Source organism: Oratosquilla oratoria, chromosome 38 (assembly GCF_046742065.1).
Source record: "Oratosquilla oratoria isolate Oo_2021 chromosome 38, ASM4674206v1, whole genome shotgun sequence".
In the NCBI taxonomy this organism is placed as follows: domain Eukaryota; kingdom Metazoa; phylum Arthropoda; class Malacostraca; order Stomatopoda; family Squillidae; genus Oratosquilla; species Oratosquilla oratoria.
The window spans coordinates 10,512,695-10,525,087 of NC_134814.1; the positions used below are offsets into that span (position 1 = coordinate 10,512,695).

Genomic DNA, 12,393 nt, shown 5'->3' on the forward strand with positions numbered 1-12,393 from the left:
CAAATTCACTCCCTCCATCTCTGCCTTCCATACCCCTTTCACCAGTCTTCCTTCATCCATTCTTTCCATGTGTCCAAACCATCCTAATAGTCTTTCATCAGCCCTCTCAGCCAACTCCTTTTCCATCCCAGCTCTCCTTCTCACTTCCTCATTTCTCACTCTATCCAGCCTTGTAACCCTCACCATACTTCTCAGACATTTCATCTCAAACACATTTAAACTCTTCCTCTCTGCCTCTCTCAAATTCCATGTCTCTGCCCCACACAGCACTGTCGGCACAATCACCCCTTCATACAATCTCCTCTTTGCATTAATTCCCAAATGTCTATTTCTCATTACTTTTTTAAACCCCCAAGGCATTTGTTTGCTTCTCTCAATCTACAGCTTACCTCTACCTCTACTCCTCCCTTTGCAGCCACATATGACCCCAAGTACCTAAAACTATCCACTTCCTCCAGCCTCTCCCCTTTAAGACTTACTTCCAACTCTCCACCATCCTCTCCTCTTGTACACCTCATCACTTTACTTTTACCCACATTCACCTTCAGCTTTCTCCTATCACACACCCTCCCAAACTCAGTCACTAACTCTCCCAATGCCTCCTCTGACCCTGCCACAAGTGCAGTGTCATCAGCAAACAGCAACTGACTTACCTCACACTTTTCTCCATTTTCCGCAACCAACTCCAGTCCCCTGCCCATTTCTCTTGCATTTACCTCCCGTACCACCCCATCCATATACACATTGAACAGCCATGGCGACATGACACATCCCTGACATAATCCCTCCTTTACCTCAAATCATTCACTCTCTCCATTTCTGATATATTTTGTTATATTCTTGAAAGCTTTGTCTGAATTTTTACCATTACAGTAATTGGCAAGCCAACAATAGCTGTAAAATACTGTCTATAGATGTGCACTGTGAAATAATTTGTTGCTATTGTGCAAATAGAAAACAGTAGGTCTCATTATTCCAAATTTAAAAAATATAGAAAATTTGATGTTTGTGTTGAGAAAATTTAATAACCATCCAGTATAGAATAGTTTTATAGCTAGTTACAGGATATGTACCATTTATAGAAGTTTCCAGAATGTAGTTTGTATTAATATTTCATTCATTCTATACTATGGGAGTTATAGCCAGTGGAATGTATTTCTATCTTTAATAACTACTCAATAAATATAATTATGAATAAAGCCTATTTCTTTAATGTTTACAAATAAGAAACTTGTATAGATTTTAGCTTTAACCTCGTTATTAACGTAATAATACTGATAGATTCAAGGAACATATAAAATATTTTGCTATAAGACATTTTTATAGATTGAATTTTTAACCTAGTTATTAACGTAATAATACGGGTGTATTCAAAGTACAGTAAATATATTTTTGTTATATTCTATATCATCCGACTCCGCAGCCCTGCTACCTTTCCTCTTCCTCCTCCTCCTCCTCCTCCCTTTCCTCTTCCTCCTCCCTTTCCTCTTCCTCCTTTTCCAATTACATCTTTTCCCTTATCTTCTTCCTTTTCCTCTTTTTCTTCCTCTTCCTTTTCCTCTTAGTCTTCCTCCTCTACTTCTCCCCTTTCTCCTCTCTATCCTCCTCCTCTTCTCCTTTGTCCTCCTCCTCCTCTAACTCCTCCTCCTCCTCCCTGTCCCCTTTCCTTTCCTCTTTATAATTTTCTCTTCTTTACCCTCCAAAAACCTTCCCTTTTCGTTTCCTACTACAAAGGATTACAAAGGCGGAGCATGCCGATAGGAGACCTTTTGGTCCATATCTAGGTCGGGTGCGAAAAAAATCATAATAATAATAAATGAATAAATAAAAACTATAATAATGTAAATAACAAATAAAATACATAAATAAATGTCTCCTCTTCTTCCTTCCCCTCGTCTCCCATCCCTTCCTCTCCTATCCCTTCCCCTCTCATCCATACCACTCCTCTCTTCTCTCCTCTCCTCTTCTCTCCTCTCTACTCTCTTCCAATCCGTTTTCCTCTCACTCCGATCCCTCCACTCTTCCACTCCCTTCCCATCGAATCCACTTCACCTCACTCCACTCTTTGTGTTCTTCCACCCCCTTTCCTTTAGTGCCCTCCTCGCCTCTTACCCTCTTTCTTCCCCTTTCTTACCTTCTTTTTTACCCTTTCTTCTTACCTTCTTTCTTACCCTTTCTTCCTCTTTTTTACCTTTCTTTTTTATCTTCTGTTACCCCGACTATTTCCTTGATTCTTCTTCCCACTTTTTACTTCCCTCTCTGTTCTCCTCCCTTCATTTCTTCCTCTCATTTTCTCTCTTCTTGTTCCTTCTCGGCTCGTCTCCCCTCTCTTTTTTCTTCGCTTCTTCTCTCTATTCTCTTTTCCCTTTCGTCTACTTATCTCGTAGACTCCTCCTTCTCTCTTTCACCTCCTCCTATATGCTCTTTTCTCTCCTTCCCTCCCACCTCCTCTTACTCCCATACCTTCCTCCCAACTCTTCCCCTCCCACCTGCCTCCCAACACCTCCTCCATCGTAACTTGTCCCTCCCTCCTCCTCCTCTCTCCTCCCACGTCCTGCCTACCTTCTCCTCCTCCCTCCCACCTCCTCCCGAGTAAATCCTTTGTGTTTCTCTGATTGGTCCTATTATCTTTCTCTCTCTTCGTCTCATTTCAATAATTTTTGCAAATTACTCTCTTTGTCTTGCTCTCTCTCTCTCTCTCTGTACACACACACACACACACACACACACACACACACACACACACACACACACACACACACACACACGAACACACACACACACACACGAACACACACACACACACGAACACACACACACGAACACACACACACACACACACACACACACACACACACACACACACACACACACACACACACACACACACACACACACACGCACACACACACACACACACACACACACACACACACACACACACACACACACACACACACACACACACAATTTATGTGCACGCATATTTTTGCCTTTAGTTCCCTTTGTGTATTTCTGTGAACTAATATGTGGTTGCCCGTACCAGTAACCCTTGTGAATGATCGTTTTGTGTCTACGTTCTCCCCCCCCCCACCCCCACCCCCGCCCCACCCGCCCCGTGGACACGTTTGTCTGTATAATTGGCAGGGCCGGGGTAAAAGCTCATTGATGCTTGCCGAAATGAGCGTCATTATCGCGTCTGTGAATAAGGTCGTTTTTTGCGTCAAAGTGATTCGAATGTACGAGAGCATTATTAAAAAAAAAAAATCCTGTTTCCGATGCAGGGGATGGCTGTATACACGTGTTCTGCTTAATTATGTATATTGTTATGTTTACGTGCGTATTTTTTTTTCTTTTTTCTTTTTACCGTCGTATCTTTATATTTGGTTGTTTTGGATATTATGCTGAATAATATGGTGTGATAATATTGCGATTACGAGGCGTGTGTGTGCGATTTCGTGTTTGCGTGTACGTATGTGCGTACGTATATTTGTGTATACGTGTGTGTGTGCGCGCGCGCGTGTGTGTGTGTGTGTGACTTAATGTGTACTCGCGTTTCATGTTTATGACCGCGTGTATGTGTGCGTGTATGATTCACCTGGGTCTTTTGGATCACGTGTTGGACTCGTGATCGACAGCTATTTTCCCCCCGGAAGAGAGCTCATAGCTCGTATGTCCGATATATGGGTAATGGTATGGCCATACACACACACACCCAACTCCCCGGCCTCGAGAGTTGGAGTAACGACTCGAAGCGCAGCGATACTGAATAAATTTCAGCCCAGGGCAGGATTCGTGTGTGTGTGTGTGTGTGTGTGTGTGTGTGTGTGTGTGTGTGTGTGTGTGTGTGTGTTGCATGTGTATGTGTGGGTGTGCTTGCGTGTTATTTGCATTGAATCTGTGTATCTATTTCCACACATTTTATTTTATTTTGATTTGCATATGTTGCTTACGAGGTCTCGCGTAAAAGTTTATTTGACAATATTTCATTGTCTTCATGTTTTCACGTGTACACACACGCACATACACACGCACACACACACACACGCGCGCGCGCGCACACACACACACGCCTCTCCATTACGTTTAGTTCCATTCGAAAGTTATATAATTACCAACCAACAAATACAAATGCTTTTATGCAAAGCATTGTATTGTGATACGTTAGAATTATATATCAAACGTTTGGAAATAACTAGGGACAAACGTTTTACATTTCATATAGAAATTATGATATAGCTAACTTCGTATCACATAGAGATACCACGGAAGTGAATAAAATCGCCTGGCGACAGCCATAATAAAAGAGATATGCCACACATTACAAAAGGTATTTCAAGACTTGAACACGATTGTACATAGCCAGATTTAGAAAGCTCCATAACAGTGATGTTTATACGTGTTAATAGATGGAGCATTTATCACATTCTCAGGCGAAACAAGCCACGCCTTCTTTCCCGCATGGCCAATCACAATCCTTCACCCAGTAAGCGATCGTGATTGGTTCTGGGAGGAAAAAGGGTGTGGCTTCTTTCGCCTGAGACCGCTATGGTGACCTAAGCTAAGCCAAGGTTAGCTAACTTGACTAATATGAAATCGAAACAATGCTGAAATAAATTTAGTATCTTGAGGTGCTGCCAAATGCTAAATAAGGACATCACAAGACTGTCGGCGAACTTTTGAACCTTGTGTAGGAATGAGAAAATATGTAATCGATTCTCAAGGCTGGTCACGCGTAGGTACACAAAAAATGAATAAATAAATAAATAAATAATTGAATAAATAAACAAATAACTGAATAAATAGATACAACTAAGAAGAATGAAATACAAAATAAAATTAAATTATAAAAGATAAGATCACAAAATATGGTAAAAATGTAATTAAACAAAATTAAATGAGATTAATTAGTAACTCGTCAGAAATGGACATTCCTAATCTCTTATCTACTTATTTAACCAAAAACCCTCGCTGGCAGACTCTTGCTAAATCACATGACCCCCCCCAAAAAAAATCTGAAAACCAAAATTACAATCTAATAGAACATCTAAGACCTTAACACTCCCAACTCCCTACTCCCTTACCAAACCGAGCGTTCGTGAACCCAGCTGTTAGCGTCCGCGCGAATGTGTACATAATTTCATTTTTTCATTCACTGAAACATTAATCCATCGTAAATCTGAATTCCCGCTGTACTTATTGATATTCGCGACCAGCCCCGCCGGGTCTCGTACATTTAATGCGATTTAGAAGCGGCCGCGCCGTAGAGCTGTAATACGCGGCAGCGGGCTGGGCTTCGTATTTACGTGTATTTACCTAATTGTAATATTCAGGATAAGAGCTATGCTTGAGTGCATTTGTGTGTATTTCTGTATGTGTGCCTGTGTATTTGTGTACGTGTGTTTGTATGTGTTTTGTATATGTCAGTGCATACCAGTATGTGTATATCTGTGTGTGTATTTGTGTGTATTGGGTGTGCATTTGTATTTGTGTGTGTGTGTGTGTGTGTGTGCGCGTGTTCATGTGAGTCCATTATGTACATTAGGGTCAAAAGTTCATATGTACTGTATACGAAAACAAATTATATATCCGTATAATGATATATATATATATATATATATATATATATATATATATATATATATATATATATATCACTTTGATATTATATATATATATATATATATATACTTTTATATATACTCTCTTTCGACATGATTTTCAACCCACCATATAGGTCGGTGGTCACCTATGGTATCACTGGTTTGACAGAAATCCCTCAATCGTGTGACACACTGACTGACATTTTTTTTTTTTTTTTTTTTTTTTCGAAAGACACGAGAAGAGGAGCCGACGTAAGTCTTAAGGAGAGATTTAGTTCTGGATAGTAGAAGCTAAACGTAATCAGAATTCGTCTTTTGAGTTTAAATGAGTCTGTAATCATACAATGATGCTTTATGATTTTTGTCCGTGAAGGTTTTTCTAAAATCCTTAAAATGTTGCACAGAAGCTTTATCTTCGAGCGTACAATGTATATATGCCTTTGCAATGATCAACAGGCCCGAGTCTGTTTTTACTGTACACAGTAGTAGTGGGTCTGTATAAGAATAATAAGTGTTTTTGTATTGGAATGAAATGCATATTATTTGGGGTTGAAAGACTGCAGGGGGCGGGGGGGGGAGGCCAGGCCTGGGGCTGGCAGCGGGGAACTAAGGAAACAAGTTGTCTTTTTTTAAGTCATGGTAGAGTCTGGGGCTGATAGCAGGGGCTTCGGGCACCAATTCTTTGGCAACGTTTTTTTTTCATCTCCTTTTTTCCTTCTTCTTCTTTTCTCTTTATTTTCTTTTTTTTCACCCTTGCAGAGGGAGTGTATGGGTCTGACAGCGAGGCCTAAGCCTGGTAGTCCTTTGGGGTAGATGATCTCTCAGTTTGTTTGTCTCTGTCTCTATGTCTCTCTCTCTCTCTCTCTGTGTCTCAAACTCTCTCTGGCCGTTTTCTTTCGTGTTCCATTTTTCTTTGCACACTGCAACCTAGGAGGAGAAGATGAAGAAAAAAAAGAAGAAAAAGTAGTAGTAGTAGATGAAGAAAAAAGAAGAAAAAGTAGAAGAAGAATTAAAAGAATTCGAAGAAGTAGAAGTAGAAGAAGGAGAAGAAGAAGGATAAGAAGAAGAAGAAAAAACACAACAAAAAAAGATGCACTCTGGATGGGCATTGGAATAATGCGTTCTTGGTTATGGGCGTGCATATTAAGTCTGAACCACATCATTTAGGGCCAGAGTGGAGTGAAGGATACTTGCACAACCATCTGAGGCAACGAAAGGTTAAAAACGCTCTAAGAGGAGATTTTTCTCCCTCTTTTTTTATCTGATGAGGAGGACGAGGCGGAGGAACGCCATCTTGGAACTCTATTCATTGAGTTACGCCCTCCTTTTGATAAATAGGTGTTTATATAGACCTCACCTCTGATATCGTCCTTAACCGTGGCCGCCCCTTCCAAGTTCTCGCTATGTTTTCATTTCTTCCTGTGACCTTTCGCGGAGTTTTATACTTGATGTGCGGGTTAACGCTTGTCCGTTCCGCGTCTCTGCAATGTTGTGAGTGTACATATGATGCCTAAGGTCATGGGTTAGGTGGTGTTATTTGTAGTGTAATTATGTCATATATTTTGATGTGGTTTCTTTTTTGTAGTACTCTGGGTCCTAACCCCATCACAAAAAGAGTCGGACAAAATGAATGAAATTTTTGAGAATTATTGTATTATTCAGTGGAATGTATATTCAAGAAAATCAGGTCACAAAGTAAATGAATATTATATATTATTATTATATATATACATATACACACATATATATGTGTGTGTGTACATATACATACATATATATATATATATATATATATATAATATATATTATATATATATATATATATATATATATATATATATATATAGACTTCGTCTTTGGCGACATAGCTGCGTAACTGTTCCTCCTGACCTCTACGCCGTCATCAGAATTCGAACCTGCGTCATTTATCCGGTTAAAAGCGAAACCAAAATATTTAGTAATTAATTATCTTCTTTCGTAAGCTGTCTAGCTTCCGAAAAGTTAGGTTAAGTGAAAAATATGAGCTTCCAAGACTAGGAAGTACGATGATTATATTGTTCATAAGAATACACACAATGTATAAAACACAAACATGGAAAATTAAATAAATAAAAGAATAAAATGCAAAATACGAACAAGATTTTTCGCAGACGGGTCTGGATCATTAGTTAGGATGATGTAGAAGTACGATATTAGTCCATTTTTGAACATGCAACTATGCATGTATGAACATAGTGCATGTGTGTGTGTGTGAGTGAGTGCTTGTGTATATGCACGTATGTATGCAGGTACACATGTATTTATGTACGTATGTACACACTTATGTATCACTCTATATTCTCTTTGACCTTTTAGTACGCCGCACTGTTTCCCACAACGTCAAAATCGCGAAACCAGCTATGACGTCATGAGGCGTCGCCTCATTAGTGTCATCACAGGTGTGACGTATGACGTGTGACGTTTGATGGATGGGATGGTCAGGTACACGAAAGGTGTGACGATGGAGGTAGCGAAGTGTGGAGTGTGGTGCCTAAAATGGAGAAGGGAGGGTGAGAGTATACTCTGTTTACTTCTAACAGAGATTATTTTGTTGGGGATTATATGTAATTCATTTCAGTGATATTCAAAACTTGCCCTCCTGCTCATACCTGAACCTCAACAATGGGACTGTGTGGATACATATATATATATATATATATATATATATATATATATATATATATATATATATATATACACACACACATCAAACACATTGTATCCAGACATCACGTTTATTCCAAGAGACTTACTCTATACAGAAATGCACTGAATATCCAACAGTGAAAGACATATTGCATAGTTCATATGTATATATATATATATATATATATTGTATATTTAGGTCTAGGTTTATATCATTATTGTATTATCATTAGATGAGTTCTTGTGATATTGTGTGGAGTATGAAGAGAGAAGGGGACTTGTGGAAGTAAAGTGGAGTAATAATGGTTAGTATAGATATATTCTATGGAGGTCTGTAGAAGAGAAGTGGAGGAACACGAAAACAAGTGAGGAAATATGTGGAGGAAAATTGGAGTTGTATATGGAGTTTTAAGCGGGCGGAAGCGTGTGAAAGTTGGGGCAATTGGCCCCGTGGAGTAAGGTGTAGTTGGGGGGAGGGGGGAGTGGGAAGGGGGGGAGTGGAGGAACGTGATGGGCCGACGTGTAGCAGGCGAGCCCAAGGGAAAATTCCAAGTTAAATGTATTGTTCTACCGTGTATGTGTGTGTGCGTATGTACATACGTTTTTGTGTTTATGAGCATGAGTCTATACTAACTAACGGTTAATTTGTATATATAATGAGAAATAAGTTAATAACAATTAAGCAAAAATGCGTAAATGAATAGAAAAAAATGAATAAGAATTGTGTGCGTACGTGTGTGCGATATTTGTGTGTGCATTGGAATTATAATATATATATATATATATATATGTGTGTATATGTGTGTGAATTTGTGCATATATAATTACACTAACGAGAAACAAACTAAATAATTATTAAGAAAATATGTACAAGTGAATAAAAAATAATAATAAAAAAACGAAAAACAGACAAATGATCGAGATTGACACCGTGAGATCAACCGTGAGATTTGTCGTGAGCCCCCTTCTCCATGCACTTCATGGGGTCAAACCTCACCCTTCACACCTCTCAGGAAGAAGGGTGTACTCTGTGTGTGTGTGTGTGTGTGTGTGTGTGTGTGTGTGTGTGTGGATTTGTGACGTCACAACCACAGCGATGACGTCACCTGTTCTCTTCAGTCCCACCCTTTATTGTGACGTAATTATGGTTATTATGGGTGTGATTGCCAACACCCGTAGAATTAGAGATGACGGGGGTGAAGGACGCTCGTAGGGGGAAGAAAGGGGGATTGGGGGAGAAGGGGGGAACGGGGGAGGAACTAGGAGGGTGAAAGGTTAAGGTATGATGGTCATGATTGGTTGTGATTGGTGTGCTGATTGGGGGTAATTCATAAGAAATTTGCTGAGTACTCTATGTACGTTGGGGGGAGTCATGCCTGGTTGTGTGTGCGTATGTGTGCGTGTGCATGTGTACGTACATGATTGTCTGCCGACGGAAAATGGTTTTTGCTTTTTCGGTTGAGGGTGGGGGTGGGGCGGACAGAGGAGGAAAAACCGGAAGGAAGGTGATTTAACTTTTAATTGGCTTCTTTAAACTCGTTTACTCTTCAAACTCTCGTAACTCTCTCATTCTCTCTCTCTCTCTTTCTCTCTCTCTATCTATATCTATCTATATCTCTATATTCAAACACATACACAACAGCACATATATTCGCTCTAGATATCTTACCTAAATACTTATTGAAGCCCCAACTGTCTCGTCCTTGCTAGTAATAAATCTAATGCACTGATGTCCCTTGCGACACTGCCTCTGACCCAGGGGAGTGGGCGAGATGCAGGGATGACCCATCATCCAGGAGGAGCCAAGAAGGAGGGAGGGAATGAATGGTAGTGGAGTATGTGGGGATGGAATGAGTGGGAGTGGTTTTTATGCCATTGTTTTTTAGCTACCTCCCTTGTAAGGGGGAAAAAGCCTTTGGCATATGTGTATACTAATGACCCTCTGTTCGAATTGTGAAATGACAAATCCAAGGCCATCTGGATGGCCTTTGTCCAACGGGATTTGATAAAAGGAGATTACTGGACTCCCAGAAGTGGGATGAGGTGTGTGAAATTGCCAATGTACAGACCTCTAGGTCGCAGCAGTTGTTCTATAGTGTTATAATTCAGATACTGTAAATTTGTGTTTTGCCGAACCCTTTCGTATAGCCTACATATTTCTCCCTCTCCCCCTCCCCCTTTCTCTCTCCCCCTCCTCTCTCTCTATCTCTCTCTCTCATCTATCTCTCTGTGTCCTTAACTTTACCTACATTTCTCTCTTTTGAACTCCTGTACTTTCCTCCTCTTCCTCCTTCCATCTCCCTTCTCCTTTTCTAACCTGTCACGTTTTCTACATCTTTTTCTATTTCCTTAAATTCTTCCCCTCCACTCTTTTCCTCTTCATTGCTCCTCCCACCGTATTCTCCTTCATTTCCTCGTCTTTCATTATTCATTTTCTTCCCATTCCTTCTTTGAATCGTCTGCTTTATCTTAATTGTTTTGTCTTTGACTTCCTGGGGCCGTCTATACTTTCTCCTCCCTCCCCTTCCCTCCTCTCCTTTTCTCTCTTTTTTTTTATTCTCTCTTTCGCTTCCATATTCCAGCCCTCCTTCCTCTCTAACCCCTTCCTCACCCTCCCTCATCCCCTCCTCAACTTTCTTCAATCCTCCATTCTTACCTCATTCACTTCCTCAACTCTTCGTTATCTTTTATTTTTTTCCTTCCTCCCTATTAATCCCCTCCCCTCTCTCTTGCCTCTTTGCCTCCTATCCGCTCTCCCTACCTCCTCCTCTCTTTCCTTATCCCCATCTCTCCCTCCCATCTCGCCCCTCTCCTTCCCCTCTCTCTTGCCTCTCTGCCTCCTATCCGCTCTCCCTACCTCCTTCTCTCTTTCCTTATCTCCCTCTCTCCCTCCTATCTCCCACCATCCCGCTCCAGCCCTTCAAAGGCAAACAGTTGACCCGCCTAAGCACCTCGACGAGAACGCCGTCGGACAATAGTTCGGTTCCTGGCGGACAATACTTCGTTTATTACCGAGGGCGGGGCGGGGACCTTCTGTCGTCGCTTCGGCCACTGATGGAGGCTGCAAGTCACGACTGGTAGATGGTGGTGGTGGTGGTGGTGTGTGGGGGTGGGGGGATGAGGATAAGAAGTGTAAATAGGAATAGAAGACAAGTACTGTATATTTGTGTATATCATTTTATGTTTTTAATTTCATTATACTTTATTTGTATTTTGCTTTTATTCTATGTTTTTTTATGGATAGTCCGGAGGTCTTGCAGCGGAAGAATTTCACTGTTACTTTCACGCGCAAAAGGTGAAAGTACTCACACTAGGGGATATATAGCTATCAGTGTCATCACCTTTGCCCAATGTGGTCGGACTTCCAGGCCACTGGTCGATGCGGGATTCGAACACTAGATGTTGAAGTGCGAAACACGAGTACTCCCCATCTGTACTTCCTCGCCCACTCCAACTCGACTCCTCAAACTTCAGTGAAGTATTCTATACTCTCACACACATCTCGAGTGATAATAGCCATTGCATAGTAAAAAATCATTCCACAGTTCGATTACTACTACTGTAATGGCCATGTGTACTCTCTCTCTCTCTTCTCTCTCTCTCTCTCTCTGTGTGTGTGTGTGTGTATGTGTGTGTGTCCGGACACTCCCTTATGCCAATAACACTGACTAATAATACTTGACCCTTCCCTTTCATTCCACCTACTACCCGCCCTCTTCTCCCTATCCTCCATCTCCCTCCTCTCCCTTCCTTCCATCTCCCTCTTCTCTATCCTCCCCATCTTCTTCCCTCCCTTTCCTCCCTTCCCCTTCCCTTTCCTCCCTTCCCCCCCTCTCCTTCCCTCCCCTCTCCTTCCCTTCCCTTTCCTCCCTTCCTCTCTCCTTCCCTCTCCTCCCTTCCCCTTTCCTCCCTTCCCCTCCCGTCCCCTTTCCTTCCCTCCCCTCTCCTTCCCCTCCCACCCCCTCCCCTTTCCTCTCTTCCCCTCCCTTCCCTTTCCTCTCCTTCCCTTCCCTTCCCTTCTCTTTTCATTCCTCTCTTTCTTCCCGTCTCTCCCCTTCCTTTCCATTCATACTCGTATACTCTTCAGAATTCCAGTTGTTTGATA

The 12,393-nt window shown here is 41.3% G+C and overlaps 2 protein-coding genes across 2 annotated transcripts in view; one reads left to right on the forward strand and one right to left on the reverse strand.

Annotated features, from left to right (window-relative positions):
• LOC143019960 (roundabout homolog 2-like) overlaps nucleotides 1–12,393 on the forward strand; it is a 232,855-nt gene that overhangs the window by 209,250 nt on the left and 11,212 nt on the right. The gene's annotated exons all lie outside the window — the stretch shown is intronic.
• Nucleotides 7,844–12,393, reverse strand: part of LOC143019961 (uncharacterized) — a 672,791-nt gene continuing 668,241 nt past the window's right edge. The window contains exon 4 of the mRNA XM_076176009.1: nucleotides 7,844–8,133. Coding sequence (XP_076032124.1) covers nucleotides 7,936–8,133 — 198 coding nt within the window. The 3' untranslated portion in view covers nucleotides 7,844–7,935. The remainder of the gene's footprint in view (nucleotides 8,134–12,393) is intronic.